The sequence below is a fragment of the Geotrypetes seraphini genome, chromosome 2, assembly GCF_902459505.1.
Source record: "Geotrypetes seraphini chromosome 2, aGeoSer1.1, whole genome shotgun sequence".
NCBI classification, from domain to species: Eukaryota; Metazoa; Chordata; class Amphibia; order Gymnophiona; family Dermophiidae; genus Geotrypetes; species Geotrypetes seraphini.
In genome coordinates, this window is record NC_047085.1 from 408,375,572 (window position 1) to 408,396,053 (window position 20,482).

General features: G+C 44.1%; 1 protein-coding gene across 2 annotated transcripts in view; it reads right to left on the reverse strand.

Annotated features, from left to right (window-relative positions):
• Positions 1-741: 741 nt before the first annotated feature.
• TMEM106B (transmembrane protein 106B) overlaps positions 742-20,482 on the reverse strand; it is a 49,116-nt gene continuing 29,375 nt past the window's right edge. For both annotated transcript variants that reach the window (XM_033931005.1, XM_033931004.1), the window contains exons 5-8: positions 16,094-16,234; positions 15,919-15,968; positions 13,149-13,202; positions 742-3,102 (exon numbers count right to left, since the gene is read on the reverse strand). In XM_033931005.1, coding sequence (XP_033786896.1) covers positions 2,985-3,102; positions 13,149-13,202; positions 15,919-15,968; positions 16,094-16,234 — 363 coding nt within the window. In that variant the 3' untranslated portion in view covers positions 742-2,984. The remainder of the gene's footprint in view (positions 3,103-13,148; positions 13,203-15,918; positions 15,969-16,093; positions 16,235-20,482) is intronic.

Consider the following 20,482-nt stretch of genomic DNA (forward strand, 5'->3'; position numbering starts at 1 on the left):
ATTAGTACTCTTATGGGGGCGGGGTCTGGGGTGGAGATTGGGTAGAGATGGGCGAGGTCTGGCCCACGACAGCCCAGTGTTCTTCAACCGCCGGTCCACGGACTGATGCCAGTCCACAGAAAAATTATTTTATTTCTGCCGGTCCATAGGTATAAAAAGGTTGAAAAACACTGCATTAGACCACCACATAAATCCAGTTCTTGTGCACCAAATTCTACCTCCAAAGTTGAAAACACTATCAGATTCCAAACAACAAAGTCATCCATATCAAGAGAAAGATGACAGCATCAACTGAACAGATATTTACAACATTTTACAAACTCTTTGTGGAAATGCAATTTGGTTTTCATGACATATTTGCAAACATCAGCTCGGCTCTTTAGAAACAATATGTGCACATATAATCTTAGGCATACTCATTTTTATACGTGCCATTAAAAATGAAACTGACTTGATAATAATGTAATATAATTTTTGCTCCAATATAGTGGGTACTTTGGGCTAGATTCACTAAGTAAACCGATCGTGTACCGATCGGTTTGCGACCAGATTGCCCTCCGGCCCGATTCACTAACCTCTCCTGCGATCCGCTTCCAATCCGTGCTTGCAAATGAGGGGAAACGCATGCAAGGTAGACAGGGACGCGATTCACCCAATAAATTTTTGAAACCGACTGGGCTGGCCGATCAACCCAAGAAGCGACTGCTGGGGACCAGTTGAAAACGTCTTTACGACTCTCCAGCTCCATTGAAGCCCTGCTCTCTGCACACCCTGCTCTCTGCTGCCCCGAATCTCTCCCGCCTGCCACCCCGATGCTCTTCCGCGGTTCTCTCCTGCCTGCTCTAGCCCCGAATCGCCGCCCTGCCCTTCCCCAATCTTTCCTGCCTGTTCTGCCCCAAATCGCCGCCCTGCTCATCCCCGGATTTCTCCTGCCTACTGCCCTAAATCTCTCCTGCCCTTCTCCGCACTGTGAGTCTGTGGTTTTAACCCGTGGGTTTAAAGCGGGTTAAAACCATGGGCTCGCTGGGCTACAAAAAAAGTTAAAATTTTAAAAAAAATTTAAAAAAAGTTGCAGCTCAGAGGGTTCTTGACCCATGCACATACCATCTACAGATGTCTGCGCATGCACGGGATCGCACACTAGCGATCCGTGTCGGCCAGATGAGGGCGTTCCTCCAATCGCCCTCATTTGAATTTTTCCCATTTGTGAATTTGTCGGGCCTGCTGGGATCGACCACGGATCGCCCAGGAAAAACAGGTTAGTGAATCTAGCCCATAGTTCTTTCAGGGGCATCAGCTTATCAGTAGAGGGAAAATAATCCTGAAACTGTGTTTATCTTTAAAACAGCGATACAGACAGTCCCTTCCTGGACTGTCTGTATCATTGTTTTAAAGATAACACAGCTTCAGGGTTATTTTCCCTCTACTGATAAGCTGATGCCCCTGAAAGAACAAAGTACCCACTATATTGAAGCAAAACTTACATATTATATTGGCTCAAATTATAAAACTTTATTTTTGACATGGCCAGAATGGACAGGATTTCTGCATATGTGATGAAATTTTAGCCAGTTTTTCTAAAATTTATGCTACTAAGGTGTGGAGGAGAAGAAAATATGAATGGTTTAATGAGAGGACAGTAAAATAATTTATAAAGCATATCATTGTTTGCAGAATAGTTTTGGGGGAAAAAAACCATCTATTGATGAAAATGAAGTAGCATTTGGAAAAAAAATGAGATCATAAGTGTTTTCTGCTTGTACAGTCTGTAGAAATGAAATAGGCATGGAACTGCAATATTTGTTTTACACTTCAATCTTTTATATCACAGAACTCACCCCTTGCTACAGCAAATCACAACAGATAAATACCTAAACAAATTAAAACATTGAAAACTACAATTATAAACATGATCGGCTATTATATACATTTTACAAACCTAAATGATCATATTTTTATACTCAAAGATTAATAAACTGACTTTAAACATACATTTTTAACTGAACAAAGCTGAAAAATACAGGTATTTTAATACTCAAGTACACAATGTTCAAATGCAATAGAAATTGTCACTATAAATATTGAACCTCTTCCACAAAGTAAAATATTTACTGTAAAAAGCTTATGTTGCTTTTAAAGATTATGTTGGGAGCAGGTGAGGAGGGGACTGAGCGGAGACTGGAAGCTTACTCATCCCATTCTGTTTTTCCTAAGAATGCCTCATTCCTTGAAGCCTTGCTAACTGAAAAGACAGCCTTTCCTCATTTAGCGTTTTTAGCGCATGCACCGGATTAACGCACGCTATAGCTTGCGCTAGCCGAAAAACTACCGCCTGCTCACGAGGAGGCGGCAGCGGCTAGCGTGTGCTATTCCGCGTGTTAAGGCCCTAACGCACCTTTGTAAAAGGATCCCCTAAACTCACTTTCAACCCACCTGGTTTAGTTTCTCCCAAAATTGACTCTGCTACAGTAGTTTAAGGCTTCTTACTTGGTTTTTATTGTTTGTTTTCACTATACTGTAAGCTTCAAGGACTACGGACTGTCTCCCTAATCGGCCCCTGTACGTCACTGTGCATATTTGGCAGAACTACACAAATGATATTACAAACTAGCAGTGAGGATATCTTATGTGCACAAGAATGCAAAAAAAAAGGTACTTTTACAGCTGTGGAAGCACTGACCAGCAACTCTAAAATATAACTCTGTGAAGAGCCAATTTTGAGTCAAAGATTGAGATCAGAAAGCCCTCTCTCTACAAAACACATCACCACCATAGAGGGGGAAAAAACCACTCTAAAAAAATGTAGCCGGACGCGTACCATACACGAATTCAGCTTCACCACAGTAAGTGCAAAAAGGCATTCCTTTCATAGAAGAATGCAGCTTCTCAATGGTTTCTATTCAGTTCCATGTCAGCACCAGTCACCAGTCTCTTCTTAATCTTTCAGATAAGCAGCTTGTTTACTGTGGCAGTCAAAGGGCACATCACAGGCTCAGTGTGTTCCACCGACGGTAAGTGATGTTCCCTGCACAGTCAATATACGGGTACCCTTCTTGGGATATCTGCTCAAAGTGGCCAAAGTAGGACGTGGTCACAGTCACTCTGTAGAACATCAAGTATAAAAAAAACACAAGAGATGAGGTTTTCTGCAATATAACAGCCTATTAGAATTTGTTGCATCTGAAAAATAAATAGATAACTAAATAGAAACAACATAACATAGATTTTTCATTGCCTAGGAGTCTGGGACTGCTCTTTTGGGGGGTTCTTACTCAAAGTCAACATTTATTGAGCTAGAGCACCTCAGTTATAAATTCCCTCTTAACCTAGTCATCACAGCAACTGTCCTCATCCAGGAGTCTTAAATCACAGAACTGAGAAACCTCAGATCCCAGGTTTGAGCTTTAGGGATCAGATTCAATATATGGCACTGTAATGATATGCACAAAGACAGTATTCTGCAAGGGTAGTTCTGCAGAGTGTCCTTTATAAAATACTAACTTAGCACGCATTCCGGCCCTGATTTTATAAAGTCTGCCTAAAGTTAGGCACCTACATCAGATGTCTAACTTCACAGGCTATATCAATGCTGATAACTGGCAACACCTCATAATTGGCTTTAATTGGACTTGGACTTAATTGGATGTTAAGAGCCTATCACAAAGTAGGTGTGGTTAGGGGGCAGATCACGGTTGCGTTTTGTATCTGGTGCCTTGTTTAGACTTAGGCACCAGTAGGCACCTAAGTTGGGAGAAGATATTTAGGCCAAGAAAACCTTAGCATAAGGTGTGCCTAAACTTAAGACATCTAGCAACGCTTAAGCACGCTTAGGCAGTGATAAGCATGATTCTATAAAGTGCGTCTAACTTTTATAGAATTACACTTAATGTCACAATTTAAAGGCACCATTTAGAGAATCTGGGTCTTCATTCTTAACTCTAGGCGCAACCGATTATGCCTGCCCAAAGCTAGCACCCAACTAATAACATTATTGTATAACATTATAATAAATCCTAGGAACGCCTCTAACCCATCCATGCCCCTCCCAAGGCCACACCCTCTTTGGAGATGCACACCATAAAAATTTAGGTATGCATGTTATAGGATAGGATGTCTAGGGCTAGATTTTCAAAAAACATGAAAAAAACCCGACAGGCTACTGTTGCAGTCGTTATAGTAGCGATTGTAAAAAAAAAAAAAAAAAGCGAATCATTCTCCAAAAAAATGCTCATGGTTGGTGCAGAGTAGTGAAGACGCGCTAAATTTGCATGTGCCCATCGCTGATTACAGTGATGGGCACATGTGCAGAAAAACAAAAAAAAAACAAACCTAACCCACAACAACAGCGGTAGAGATGCCCAATCACTTCCGTCCAACCAACACCCCCCAAGAAAAAAGGAGAAGTACACAGTTCTGGAATTAAATCCATGCCCACCATCTGGCAGTATTCTAATTTAATATCTCATTAGTTGCATGCAAAAGAGGTTGGTAAACAAACAATGTTAGAACTACTGCATGGGTGGAAGAGATGGATGGAGAGCAAGTGACTCTCGGTTTCTTTTGGAAATACATTGATTTAACTCCTTTATCTTTAATGCACGTATGGGTCGATGTCAAAGAAAAAGCCGCTCTTTCAATAATATTGATGGCATCGGCAATAGTGAAGTCCTTCCACTTTTTCATGATGTTATTCACGTTTGGGCCTTCGTCCATCACATGCATAATCCTCTCCTTGAATGTCCTAATTACCCCCGGTCGAGAGGCTGGATGAGAGATGTTGTGTTGGGGGCAGGTAAACAATCTCAACACCCTCAATGTGGAACAGTGCTCTGGTTGTCCAAGCCTTCTTGTGGCTCATCCAATAAACAGGCAGCTGGAACTTATCTTTTCCCTTCAAGGCTCAGGGGTTCGCTGCTTTATAAATCAGTGTTGGCTTTATCATATGGCCTACTGCATTTGCATCATGGTTACGTGATCCCTTGCAGCCTTGAAACCTTGTGCTCGCTTATCCTCTTTGCTAATGAAAGTCCTCTGTGGCATTTTATTCCAAAATAGAGCAGTTTCATCGGTATTGAATGCCTGCTCAGGTTCATATCCCTTCTCTTCAATAATTTCATTAAAGGTAGCAGGGAACTCTAGCTGCCTCCTGGTTGGCAGATGCTGCTTCTCCTGCCACTCTCACATTAAGCAGGCCATAACTGTGACAGAATTTATCAAACCACCCTTTACTGGCCAGAAAGTCGATGAATTGTGACACTCCGCCTTTCCTGCTCTTCAAGTTATACAAAGACTTTGCCTTTCTTCTTATCATCACCAAGCCTACCAGAATTCTCTTCTTGTAGCAATCCTGCACCCACAGAAATGTTGCAGCTTCCATACGAGAGAGATTGAAACTCTACAGGAGAGATAGGTCACACAAAAAGGGTGGAGGAATAGCGCTATATATAAAAGATTCCATACCTTCAATCAGAATGGAAACAACAGTAAGGGCGGACGACTTGGAATCACTATGGGTTAAGCTACCAGGAGGAACTGGCAGGGGAAGCAACAAACTTCAAATCATTCTTCAGGTACGTTAAGGGAAAGCAACCAGCAAGGGAGGAAGTGGGACCCTTGGATGATGGGGACAGAAAGGGAGTGGTAAAAGAGGAAAAGGAGATAGCTGTCAGGCTAAATAAGTTCTTCACGTCAGTTTTCACGAGGGAGGACACAACAAACATTCCGGAGCCCAAGGAGATCGTAAAAGGAGAGCAGGATGAAAATCTGGTCCAGCTAGAGGTGAGCAAGGTGGATGTCCTCAGGCAGATAGACAGGCTAAAGAGTGACAAATCGCCAGGTCCGGATGGCATTCACCCAAGGGTACTCAAGGAACTAAGGAACGAAATAGCTGAGCCACTTCGACAAATATGCAACCTATCCCTAAAAACTGGAGAGATTCCGGAAGACTGGAAAATAGCAAATGTCACGCCCATCTTCAAGAAAGGCTCAAGGGGAGACCCAGGAAACTACAGGCCGGTGAGCTTGACCTCGGTCCCGGGAAAGATGATGGAAGCACTGATTAAAGACAGCATCTGGGAACACATCGACAACTATGGGCAGCTAAAGTCGAGCCAGCATGGCTTCTGCAAGGGCAGGTCATGCCTCACGAACTTATTATACTTCTTTGAGGGGGTAACCAGCCAGGTGGAATCCATAGATATAATTTACCTTGACTTCCAAAAAGCCTTCGACAAGGTGCCACACGAAAGACTACTAAAGAAGCTATGGAACCATGGGGTGCAAGGGGAGGTCCACCGATGGATCAAAAACTGGCTGGCGGACAGGAAACAGAGGGTTGGAGTAAAGGGACATTACTCAGACTGGCAATGGGTCACGAGCGGAGTTCCACAGGGGTCGGTGCTGGGACCGCTCCTATTCAATATATTCATTAACGACCTGGAAGCAGGAATAAAATGTGAGGTTATTAAATTTGCGGATGACACCAAACTATATCGCAAGGTCAATAACATGGAGGACTGCGAAGATCTCCAAAAAGATCTGACAACACTGGAAAAATGGGCCAAAAAGTGGCAAATGAGTTTCAACATAGGGAAATGCAAGGTCATGCATATAGGGAAAAAAAAACCCCCGATGTTCACTTACAAAATGGGGGGATCAGCACTAGGGTTGAGCGACCTTGAAAGAGACCTGGGAGTGATGGTAGACACAACATTGAAGGCGTCGGCGCAGTGTGCCACGGCCTCAAGGAAAGCAAACAGAATGTTGGGTATCATTAAGAAGGGTATCACGACCAGGACAAAGGAAGTCATCCTGCCACTGTATCGTGCTATGGTGCGCCCGCACCTGGAGTACTGTGTTCAGTTCTGGTCTCCATACCTCAAGAAGGACATGGAGGTACTTGAGAGAGTCCAGAGAAGAGCAACTAAGCTAATAAAGGGCATGGAGGACCTCTCATATACTGACAGACTGAAAAAGCTAGGGCTTTTCTCCCTGGAAAAGCGGAGACTTAGAGGAGACATGATAGAAACCTTCAAGATCATGAAGGGCATAGAAAAAATAGACAGGGACAGATTTTTCAAATTAAGGGGATCAATAAGTACAATAAGTACAAGGGGGCACTCAGAGAAATTGAAAGGGGAGAGGTTTAGAACAAACGCCAGGAAGTTCTTTTTCACACAGAGGGTGGTGGATACATGGAACGCGCTACCAGAGGATGTGATAAACAGGAGCACGCCACAGGGGTTCAAAGAAGCTTTGGATAGGTACTTGGAAGACAAAGGGATTGAGGGGTACAGATAAGAGTAAAGGTAGATTATAGGGATGGGATTAGAGGTAAGTTATAAAATTAATCAGGGACCACTATTCAGGCACTAGGCCTGATGGGCCGCCGCGGGAGCGGACCGCTGAGCAAGATGGACCTCTGGTCTGACTCAGCGGGGGCAACTTCTTATGTTCTTATGTTCACACAACATGTAATGTCTTCGCACCTGCAGGAGTAGCTGCTGCAACAGCTTCACGGATTGCTTTTTCATTCTTATTTATGTACCTAACGGTTGACTCATTAATGTCATAATGCCGAGCAACAGTGTAGGATGACTTTAAAGTAAATACTCTCTGAAGCATACCCAATAATTCAACCCTTTTTTGTAAGGTTTTCACTTTTATTTCCCTCTTGGGAGCACTATCGGTAGAACCAGGATTCTTGTGCTTTGTAGACATGGTGGGAATCAGTGATTTTCTCTGTGCAACTGAGAATCAGCGATTTTATCTTTAAATGCTGGGGGATCAGCGATTTTCTCTGTGAAATCTGAAATCAATGATTTTCTCTGCACATTGCTGGGAATCGGCTGTGCATGCTGAGAATCAGCGATTTTCTCTGTGCATTGCTGGGAATCAGCGATTTCCTCTGTACTGTACAATCGCTGGGAATCAGTGTGCGATTTGGAATCAGCACTTTTCTCTGTAAAAGGTTTGAATCGGCAATTTCAATGATGCAATGGGAGGGAGGAGCCAGCATACTAAAAATCACGAATAATCGAAACCGTGATTGACGAAACCACGAATACGGAGGGAGAAGTGTACATCAGGTAAGAGGGAAATGCAGTTCTCTTGCAATTAAGAATTCTCTACAGCATATCAACTCAAAGACGGAACATGAAGAAATACGACAGAGAATATGATAGAGACGTTTAAATATCTCCGTGGCATTAATGTACAGGCGATGAGTCTTTTTTCAAATGAAGGAAAACACCAGAAGGAGAGGGCATAAGATGAAGTTAAGAGGTAATAGGCTCAGGAGTAAAATAAGAAAATACTTCTTTACAGAAAGGATGGTAGATGGAGGTGGTGAAGACTGTATCTGAATTCAAGATAGCACGGGATAGGCATGTGGGATCTCTTAGGGAGAGGAGGAGATAGCGGATGCTGTGAATGGGCAGACTGGATGGCCCATTCGGCCTTTATCTGCTGTCATGTTTCTAAAGACATTTTTCACAGAGATTCAAACATCATGAGAAAAACTTAGATATAAATTAATAGATTTATATCCTGCTCTTTCACCCAGAAGGATGCACAAAACAGGATATGATGCACAAAACAGGATACAATAGCCGTCTCCCAAAGACAGTCATCATTACATTACATTACATTAGGGATTTCTATTCTGCTATTACCTTGCGGTTCAAAGCGGATTACAAAAGAATTATCAAGGATGTATTACAAAAAGATCTTACCAAAAAGATATTTGGTCATTTTCAAAGAGAGTAAGAAATGAGTATGGCTAGTTGTTTTGGGTAGGGAGCTTTAGTGAGAGGCGGTATTTGAAACTTGTGGTGTTATTTCTTTTTCAGGGATTTCTTGAAGAGCATGGTCTTTATTTCTTTTCTAAATAAGAACATAAAAACATAAGCAATGCCTCCACTGGGTCAGACCTGAGGTCCATCGTGCCCAGCAGTCCGCTCACGCGGCGGCCCAACAGGTCCAGGACCTGCGCAGTAATCCTCTATCTATACCCCTCTATCTCCTTTTCCCTCAGTATCCCACGATCCCTTTATCCCTTAGGAATCCATCCAATCCCTGTTTGAATCCTTGTACGGTACTCTGCCTGATCACTTCCTCCGGTAGCGCATTCCAAGTGTCCACGACCCTTTGGGTGAAAAAAAACTTCCTTGCATTTGTTTTGAACCTGTCTCCCTTCAGTTTCTCGGAATGCCCCCTCGTATTTGCTGTCCCCTTTAGTCTGAAGAATCTGTCCCTATCCACCCTCTCTATGCCCCTCATGATCTTGAATGTCTCTATCATATCTCCCCTGAGCCTCCTCTTCTCCAGAGAGAAGAGCCCCAGCCTATCCAGCCTCTCAGCGTATGAGCAGTGTTCCAGCCCTCTTACCATTTTCGTTGCTCTCCTTTGGACTCTCTCAAGTACCGCCATGTCCTTCTTGAGGTGCGGCAACCAATACTGAACGCACCATCGCTCGATACAATGGCATGATGACTTCCCGTGTTCTGGTTGCTATGCCCTTCTTTATGATGCCCAGCATCCTGTTGGCTTTTTTCGAGGCTGCTGCGCACTGTGCAGATGGCTTCAGTGATGCATCCACCATCACACCCAAGTCTCTCTCGAGTCTGCTGTCTCCCAACAATACCCCCCCTAATTTGTAACTGAACAACGGGTTCTTTTTCCCTATATGCATGACCTTGCATTTGTCCACGTTGAAGCGCATTTGCCATTTGTTTGCCCAGTCTTCCAGCTTGTCTAGGTCCCTTTGTAGGTCCTCACACTCCTCCCTGGTCCTAACTCTGCCGCACAGTTTGGTATCGTCTGCGAATTTTATAACCTCACACTTTGCCTCCTTTTCCAGGTCATTGATGAATATGTTAAAGAGTAAAGGCCCCAGCACCGATCCCTGTGGCACACCGCTCGTGACTCCCCGCCAGTCAGAATACTGACCCTTTACTCCAACCCTCTGCTGTCTGCCCGACAGCCAGTGCTTGATCCATCTGTGCACATCCCCTCCCACCCCGTGGTTCCACAGCTTCTTAAGTAGCCTTTTATGTGGCACCTTGTCAAAAGCCTTTTGAAAGTCGAGGTAAATGATGTCTATGGGCTCCCCATTGTCCACCCAACTGCTTATCCCCTCAAAGAAGTAGACTGGGGATGCTGTCAGTAGATTGGCGATTTGGTTGTCTAGTTCAGTGTTTTTCAACCGCTAAAAACTGCTATTGTGGTTTAATAAAAAGGATGGAGGGTATATTTGTCTATTTTTGTATGCTATAAAAACCAAATAAAGAGAGAGACTGAGAGCTGTTGACGAAGAGCTACGTGTGTGTCTTTCTTCGATTCCAGCCAGAATATCAGCTTTGTGTTCAGCCAAACAGGCCCAGGTTTCGCACTGAATAAAGTATTTTATAATTTTTCACTATTCTGTTTACTTAATATTTCATAATAAAGTAATTATAAAATACTTTCTTTGTGTTTATTTGATTCCTATTCAAGAGAATTACTTTATATATAGTCAATATAGGCACAGAGTTAAATTTTTTAACATTTTCTAATGGTGGTGTGCCTCGTGATTTTTTTCATGAAACAAGTGTGCCTTTGCCCAAAAAAGGTTGAAAAACACTGGTCTAGTTTGGCTGCTTGAGTGGCTAGGAGGCCATCATATAGTTTTTTTCCATTTCACCTCCTTAATTGGGGGGCATGAGAATGGGGTGTGAGTTTTCCTATGTCTGGTTGAGGTGTATACCATGCTAAATATACGCACCTATTAAAACACATTACAGTCAAACCTCGGTTTGCGAGTAACCCGGTTTGCGAGTGTTTTGCAAGACGAGCAAAACCTTCTCGCAAAACATGTCTCGCAAACCGAGTGTTGACTCGATTTGCGAGCACCCCCCGATAACCGGCATCGCTCCCCCCCTGCCCGCAAAGAGCCCCCTCCCTCTCGAATCGGCACCCCCCCGCGAGAACAGGAACCCCCGGCGAGAGGGAGAATTAGAAGGGCTTGACCATGGGCAGATGCATGGTCAAAGCCGGCAGAGACTGGGAAGAAGATCTTCAAGCGGCACCGGCACTTGTGGGCTGCGTGCCGGTGCCAAAGGGGGGGTGAGTTAAAGTTGGTCAGGTGGAGGGTTCCTGTTCTCGCGGGGGGGTGCCGATTCGAGCGGGGGGGGGGGCCTTTGCGAGTTGGGGGGAGCGGTTCTCGTGCCGGTGCCAGACAGGGGGGTGAGTTAAAGTTGGTCGGGCGGGGGATGCCTGTTCTCACGCTGGGGTGCTGGATCACGCGGGGGGGGGGGGACTTTGCGAGTGGGGGGGAGCAGCGCCCTGGCCTCGGGGGGGGGGGGGTGGGAACGTATCAAAGCGAGTTTCCATTATTTCCTATGGGGAAACTCGCTTTGATAAACGAGCATTTTGGATTCGAGCATGCTCCTGGAACGGATTATGCTCGTAATCCAAGGTACCACTGTACTTCTATTAAAAAAAAACCCTCAGACAACAATGTGGATGTGATTTCAGCAAAAAAAGGTCAGGAGAAACAACATTCGGACCATATATGTTTAGGATGGTGTAAAGTTGGTGCTGGTATTGAAAAACAGTTTTAACCCATCTGCCATTGAGATCAGTTGTATGCATTGTGCATTATATTTCTCTCTGTGTACAACTTGTTTATTGTATTTATATATTGTTTTATTCCAATTACATCAATAAAAATTTTTGAACTGAAAAAAACCCCCTAAAAAAACAAACTCTCTCAACAATTTACTGCTCTAAGGGCTCCTTTTACTAAGCTGCGATAGCGATTTTAGCGCGCACTAGACCCTAACGCTAGCATTGAGCTGACGTTAGTTCTAGCCGCATAGCATGGGTTTAGCGCGCGCTAAAATTCTGCGTGCACTAAACACGCTATCGCAGCTTAGTAAAAGTAGCCCTAAATCTTGCCACCTATCCCTCTCCGCATCCCCCATATGTTCCCACTGCAAAGCCAAAACCCTCAACAAAATACCACCTGGATCTCTCAACCCTTCTCTCATTCAATACAAACCCTTAAAAATCTCAATTTACAAATTCAAAGCCCATCTTCAACCTCTTTAGGCTATTTCCAGGAAGAGAGAGATCCTTATGTATTACAAAGCAGGTCAAAATCCTCAGTGCTTTTAATTTCTACTGGAAGTTTATTTCATAGTACTAGAATTACATCAGAAAATGACCTTGGCTGAAGGAATGCAAAAACCAAAACTGTACTTAAAGCACAATCTCATAGATGGTTTATTTTGTTAGCTTACTCCTATAAAAAATTAATGAGTCTTAAAGACTACACCACATTCTATCTGCAGTCGATGGCGTATATCCAGCAGGAGGAGTAGCCATCTGTCGTCTGGCACAATGAAATAAACACTTGCTGATGTGTTTTGAACAAATTGAATTGTGTTCATTATTCTTCTGGGCAAGCCTAAATTGAGAACAATGCAGCAATCCAGGTGGGGAAATACTATTAAAAGTCTTACAGCCCTAAATATGGGAACATTTTCTTAAACAAAGACAACTGGCCCAGACTTTTTCTACCACTGGCAATTCTTGAGATTCTGAAGTCAGGGTAGCATCAAGGAACGCTCCAAACCAGTTTACTTTGTGTTTAAATCACCAAGGTTTGCTCTTCCACTTTAAAAGCTCCCAACTCTGATGGGGAGTGCCTTTCCAATCCACAAGTATTCCATTTTTCCTATATTTAATTTAAATCTACATTCCTCCGTCCATATGTCCTTCATACAAGCGACTATTATGATGTTAAATGATTCCACCTACACTCCCAAAAATTTGCACAAATCAACCTACATATAGTCTTGAATTCCTAATTACATATAATAGCTTCTAAGGCTGAATATATAATATATTTATGACACAAAATTAGACAGAAGATCCTTAGGGCAACCCACAGGAATTCAAGTGATTCACTGCATGCATTTGGAGAGAAACACTATCTAATTCAGGGTACAAGGACTAACACTGATTTGTACTGACTGACTTCAGATCAACTTTACAAAACTTTATGAACTGTCGTCTGGAGAATATCAGATACTATCAACTAAATAATATACAATAAATTATAGCAATTATAATTAAAAATACAAAAAAACAAATCTCATACTCACTGCATCACAACTGCTATGTTATGAACTCTGATAGTCGGAAGGGTACAGTAAATACTGTAATAAAAAAAATTAAAGTTAATATTTATATTTAACATTATTTTTGGCATCCTCCCTCCTCCTACAACTCTAAACATCCTCCCCAGATAATGTGCCAGTCTCTGGAGGAAAACTCACTAATCTGAGGGGCATCTCTTCTCCCCACAAGTACCCTCAGCATCATTATTTGGCCAATAGTGGAGCTCCTATTACTGCATACTCACTCTATAGGCTTCAATACGACATATTTGGCTATATTCAAACCCGAAAGAATTTGAACCCGAGAACATGGCTCTACAGTATGATAAAAACAAGAGAATTGACCCAATGATCTCCACAAACAAATCCAAGAAGAAACAAAAAACAATGTGGAGAAATGATGTTCCTGAGATGGACTTTATTAATATTAAAATAATATTAAAACTTGACAAACCACATAAAAACCTCTAGGACACAGTCCGCTGAAAAGCTTTGGACCCTGGACCCAACACGGTCCGTGTTTCGACAGAATGTCTTCTTCAGGGGTCCCTATGGAGTCCTATGGTAAAGATGCGCGGATAAAAATGCCAGTCAGAAATAAACTGTTCCGTAGAAGCTGTGTGCAGGAGAGTGGGAGCCAGAAGGCCTTGAGCATATGCAGATGCTCAAGGTCCCGAAACAGCCCAGCATAGACCAGCGGCAGGCACGGCAGGCTCTTTCGGCACCGGCACGCGTATGTCCTATGGGTTGGTGCTTCGTGCCGGTGTCCGCTCAAGGTAAGGGTTTGGGGGTGGGCCTTGGGGGGACCAAGCTGGTCCCAGGGGGTGGGGAGGGGTGGAAGCACCAGTTGCCTCAGGGGGGGTGTCTTTTTGGGATGTGGAACGAATCATCCGAGTTTCCCTTACTTTCTATGGGGAAACTCGCTTTGATATACGAGCACTTTGGTTTACAAGCATGCTTCTGGAACAAATTTTGCTCGCAAACCAAGGTTTGCAACTGCCATTTTTAACTTATTTTTTATTTTTAAAATTAAGACATGCTCAGGGGGGGTAGTGCCAAGAAATATTTCAAAGCTTGGTTTAATCCTGTAAACAGCTGTGTTAGGCACTAGCACATGTCTAATGCAGAAAAAAATGGGCCAATGTGGAACATGTTAAAGAGTTCCACGTTAGTTTTACCAACTGCATGGTATTTTCTTTTTTAGTGGGCATGTCTGTGCTAACTAGCTAGCACATCCACATTCCTGCACACTAAGGCCTGTATTCTATAAACGGTGCCTTAAGTTAGGTGCCTAACCTAAGTGGTAAAAGTCACTTTAAAACAATTAAAATATTGTTAAAATAAAAATGTAAGTGCCTAGGAAAATGGCATCTTCATCGTGTCTATGGAGGTGCCTTAGAACACCTAAGGTCAAAGAGGTATTGTTAATGCCGGAAATAACCTTAGGTGTTTTAAGGTGTCGCCACAGATGCAAGTATCATTAAATGTAGGTGCCAGAAATGTAGGCCTTTCAAACTCTGGCTTATGTTTCCGGCGTGTACCTTTGACAAAAGCTGCAATTCTATAAATGGCACTGTTGCATGACTGACACGTAATCAACAGTTTTTTAAGTTGCTGCCGAAAACGGCGCCATTTACAGAATCCGGCCCTAACTGGAGAGATACTGCAGGGTTAACATGGGAGAATTTACTGCCACCTAAACAGTGCTCTCAAGATAATTTTTAAAATGACTGCGCGTTAATGCTCATATTAGCACATGGCCACATATTCAGAAAATAGTAAAATGACTTTTTTAATGGCCACAATAGAAATGCTTAACAACTATAACCCCCCCAAAAAAAATCTGCCAATCAAATCAAAACTGAGTTTACAAGAAAAAACTGGACAGAACTCCAGTTCTCATGGAAAAAATGTTTGGAGTGTGAAAAAAACAGTGAACCTATTTTTAAATAATGGACATCAGTATGAGCCTTGATGGTGCTACACGAAAGATTATTTGGCTCAGGCAGATACTCATTAGTGACTAGCACTAGACTTTAAGTCTAAATAAGGACTGCCTCATACATCATATTGTCCATATAAATATATAAATTTCAACAAACATTTTCTCCAGTGGAACTGACCATTAGGTCTCTCCCAAGACTAAATATTGTATAAAGTGCTGGGGTGCTAAAAAATAAAGTGCTAAAAAATCGGACAGCTTTTCAAGTGTTTGCACCTGCACTTTACAACTCTTTCTAAGTTTTTTTTTTTTGCACATTTTTTAGCATCCCAGCACTTTATACAATTTTTAGTCTTGGGAGAGACCTAATGGTCAGTTCCACTGGAGAAAATGTTTGTTGAAATTTATATATTTATATGGACAATATGATGTATGAGGCAGTCCTTATTTAGACTTAAAGTCTAGTGCTAGTCACTAATGAGTATCTGCCTGAGCCAAATAATCTTTCGTGTGGCACCATCAAGGCTCATACTGATGTCCTTATTTAAAAATAGGTTCACTGTTTTTTTCACACTCCAAACATTTTTTCCATGAGAACTGGAGTTCTGTCCACAATAGAAATGACCATAGAATGTGGAAAGTCTCAACTAAGGATGCGGAAAGACCATTTCTTACTGCAACTTAGTAAAAGGGCCACTTAGTTTATTTTGAATATATAGTAAACTAGAACACAAGTATAACATGCACACCTTTCCCCCCCCCTCTCCCCACTGAATGTCTGGTTCAGCCTTTTTTGTTTAAACGAATACTCACTATATGTCATTCAGGTCATTTCCTATTGTTGCTGGAACCATATAGTCAATCTGCAAAACCGAATAAGATTTTTTTTATTTTGACAAGAATATACTAGCATTAGAGCACTTAATGCAATGATCAAATAGTTTTAGAACGCACTACTGTTTACCTTCCAATACTCAGGGCAGCTTACCTGTTTCATCTCTAGTGGTCCGATGCTGGTAATATTGTTCACTCGGATTTGTCCAAGAACTGTTTTATAAAACTGAACTTGTCCAACGATGTTAACAACTTTAACAGAATAGTAGTTGTTGTTTGTAATGTTCAATAGGTTCTGAAAAAATAAAACCCTTAGAAATTAAGGCCCTGATTCTATATATGTTGCCTAAAAAATCTGCGACAATTAAGCCTATTATTATTAATTAAGTTAGGCACCTATATTGGCTAAGTGTGCCTATGTAAGCGCCTAACTTTAGGTGAACTTTACAGTATTTGGGAATAAATGTACAAATATAACAAACGAACCTTCAAAGCAAAGCAAATTTCCCAGCATTTTCCTGCACAGCAACAGATAACTACCCTTGATGACATGTAAAGGTTAGCTAAAATATTTCAGTCTATATTCAGCAGGTGTCAAGTCTGCATCTTTAAAATGCTAAATTAGCCTCATAAGAACATAAGTAATGCCTCCGCTGGGTCAGACCTGAGGACCATCGTGCCCGGCAGTCCGCTCACGCGGTGGCCCAACAGATCCAGGACCTCTATCTATACCCCTCTATCTCCTTTTCCAGCAGGAAATTGTCCAATCCTTTCTTGAACCCCAGTACTGTACTCTGCCCTATTACTCCCTCTGGAAGCGCATTCCAGGTGTCCACTAATGCTGCCCGATTCATGATTTGAATCGATTCACCGATTCATTTTGGGTGAATCGATTCGAATCGATTTACCCCGCCAAAAAATCGGCCTCCCGATTCATTGACTGACCCTCCCCACTCGCCCTCTAAAGCGAGAGTGGCAGCATTGTCTTTTTCTGGCCTGACGCTCCTGCTTTAAAGGGCTAGTGGGGAGGGTCAGTCGGGAAGTGGCTAACCCGCTGGCCTCCCGTTGCTGTGCTCTCCGTCTTCCCCACTGGCCTCCCAAATCGATCTTCTTAACTTCAGCAGCCTGCAATAAAATTGCTGGCGCTAGCGATCTTTGCAAGCTGCTGAACGGCTTTGGAGAGTCTTCTCTCTGCTGCGGTCCCGCCCCTTCTCTGACGTCCGTGGTAGAGAGAAGACGCTCCGAAGCCGTTCAGCAGCTTGCAAAGATCGCTAGGGCCAGTGATCTTATTGCAGGCTGCTGAAGTTAAGAATATTGATTTGGGAGGCCAGTGGGGAAGTCGCAAGAGGAGGTGTAGTCCTTTGGGGGGGGGGTGCGGCCTTCCAGGGAGGGAGGGTACAGGCCTTCAGAGGAGATAGGCAAGCAGGCCTTCAGGGGAGATGCAGGCCTTCAAAGGGGTGGGGGGGGAAGGCAGGCAGGCCTTCGGGGGGGATGCAGGCCTTCAAAGGGGGGGGCAGGCAGGCAGGCCTTCAGGGGAGATGCAGGCCTTCAAAGGGGGGGACAGGCAGGCAGACAGACCTTCGGGGGGATGCAGGCCTTCAAAGGGGGGGCAGGCAGGTAAGGCCTTCGAGGGGGGCTGCAGGCCTTCAAACAGGGGGCAGGCAGGCAGGCCTTCGGGGGGATGTAGGCCTTCAAAGGGGGGGCAGGCAGGCAGGCCTTCGGGGGGGCTGCAGGCCTTCAAAGGGGGGGGATAGGCAGGCAGGCCTTCGGGGGGGGACAGACCAGGGGAGGGGGGCCCTGGTGTAGAAGTACACGAAGGGAGGGAGAGAAGGGGGGTTCAAAGAGACGTGCATATGCCGGACTTTGGGGGGAAAGAAATAATGGGTCTGAAAATAGAGGAGAGGAAAAGAGATGATGGACAATGGGATTTAGGGAGGGAAGGAACAGAAAGGGAGAGAAGTTGGACACAAGGAATGGTGTGGAGGGGGGATAGAGATACTGGATAGGAGGGTAGTTGGGAAACGAAAGGGAGATATGCTGGATGAAAGGGTAGTTAAGAAAAGATGGATCTGTGGATGGAGATGAAAAAAAAGAAAGATGCCAGACCTCCGGGGGAGGGAAGGGAAATGGAAGGGGAGGACAGAGATGGCAGATGGATGTTTAGAACGGAGACAGAAGAAAGGAGACCCTGGCAAGCAAGTTATCAGAAGACAACCAGAGCCTGGGACCAACAAGATTTGAATGACCAGACAACAAAAGGTAGAAAAACTAATTATATTTTCCCTTTTGTGATTACAATATGTCAGATTTGAAACGTGTATCCTGCCAGAGCTGGTGTTAGACCGCAAATGTGAGCTAGGATTTAAGAGAGAGAGGAAAAGTCTTTTTTGCTTGTTTATTTTGTTTACACCACAGCGCCAGTGTGGTTAGGAGAAGGCAAAGGGGGTGAAGAGGCTATAAAATGGGTGAAAAGGCTATAAAATAAACCCCAAAATATATTCACCCAAAGTGGTTCAGAAAGCACTATACCAAAAAAATAACAAATACCACTTTCAGAGAGGATGCATCCAGAATATACTCTCTTATAATTCTAGCTGCTCAGGAAAAAGCCTCAGAATAGGAGCCTACGCGCAGTCCTATCATAGACTGAGACATCAGCGTAGCTGCTCCTTGCTCCAATCATCGGCCAAAAAACCTGAGGTTTTTTTTCAATTCACTTTAAATATTTTTTGTATATATATATTTTTAAATTGTTTTTAGCTCTTTTAAGTATTTTAAATAATTATAAACTCATGGGTACATCTCTCTATCAGTTTGAGAAAGAATTTGACAACTGAATACTTATCTCAGCGTTGTCATTGTTATTTCATATATTGCCTGTTTACTGCCAATAAGTTGCCGACGTGGCCAGCGTTTCGTGGACATAACACTCGGTCCACTGCTTCAGGGCCAGAGGCAGAAACATCCAGGCATTTCTCCGTTGTTAGCTGCCAAAAGCTCGAGCTACTGGTGTCCTCTCTCTCTCTCTCTCTCTCTGCCTGCTGCTGGTGTCCTCTCTCTCTCTCTCTATGCCTGCTTGCTGTCCTTCCCTGGTATCCTTGGGTGTAGTGACTTGGCCCTTCGCAAAGGCGCTCTCGCTAAGGCGAATGCCTTTGCAGCTCGCCTTCGCTGTGCGCTGTTGGCTCCGCCCCTTTTAAGGGGGAGTTCGGGCTCTGACCTCGCCGACACGGTGGTAGTGGGCGGAGCTAAATCTCAACACTGCCCCTAGCTCCGGCTCCTTCCTGCCTCCTGCTCTGGTAAGTCTCCTTGCTTCCCCTCCACCTTCCACGTGCTCCTTGCTCCCTGCTAGCTCTCCCAGCCAGTGCTCAGAACAGCGTGTGCCTCCTGCCATTGGCTCCGCCCCTTTTAAGGGGGGAGTTGTATATTCAATGCCAGGTCATGTATGGGCAGTGGCACTGGGTATCTGGCTAAAATGGGAGTCCTGGGTCCTGGTTGATATTCATATCTGATACCCCCACACCCCCAAAAGACTATAGGGCATTCCTCTGCCTCCTATCCCTCCTTCATTTTCTCTTTCCATCTACCTCAAGATAAAATAGAAAACAGGGTGGGGGCGAGAGGAGAATCCCTAAAGCTTGGTGGTCTAGCGGAGAAAGGGCAGAACAAAGCCCACTCAGTCCTGCACAAATGGCTGCTGCAACCTCTAAAAGAGGTCTCACAGTAATCACCAATGGAGGACCCCATTCTCTTGGGGGTGGGAGAAATTGGATGCAGGAGATGTCCTGATGGTCTTTTTATTTTTATTTTTTGGGGGGGGGCAGGTTGAACGGAAGATCACTGGATCAGAGGAAACTATTTGGAAATTATCTGGGGACTAGTTTTATATTCAGTGCTGGTGCTCAGAAAGTTAACTGGAGCAAGATAAGACTGCTTTTTATGTGGTCCTATTTGCCTGGTTAGCTATGCAAGAACTGGTGCTGAATCACTTTCACCTGCTGCCAGCTCGTCCCAGACTCCATTCTGTAATGCCCATGTCCTGTTCAGTAGAGAATGACACAGTGGCGGTTTACCCGTGGCTACTGCGTTTAGCCGCGGGTAACCCGCCAAAAACGGGGAATGAAAATTAGCAGCCTCTGCGGGGACGGGGACAAGGCCATCACCGCCCCGTGGAGCGGTGAATGGTCTTGTCACCGCAGTGAGGCATAAAGGATCGTGCGGTCCCCGCAGTGCCCACCCGCACGCCAGCTCGATCGTTTAACCAGCTTCCTCTCTCCACCTCACCTTAGTTTGATGGCTTTCTTTTTCGGCGACCGGAACACTTTCAAAAGAGCCGCGCACGCGCGGCTGCTCAGTATTCAATCTTCTGCTCTGACCCAACCGGAAACAGGAAGTAGCAGCAGAGCAGAAGATTGAACTTTGAGCAGCCGCGCTTGCGCGGCTCTTTGAAAACGTACCGGTTGCCGAAAAAGAAAACCGGCAAACTAAGGAGAGATGGAGAGCAGTAGCGTACCAAGGGGGGGGGGGGGGCGGGAGGGGCGAAAAA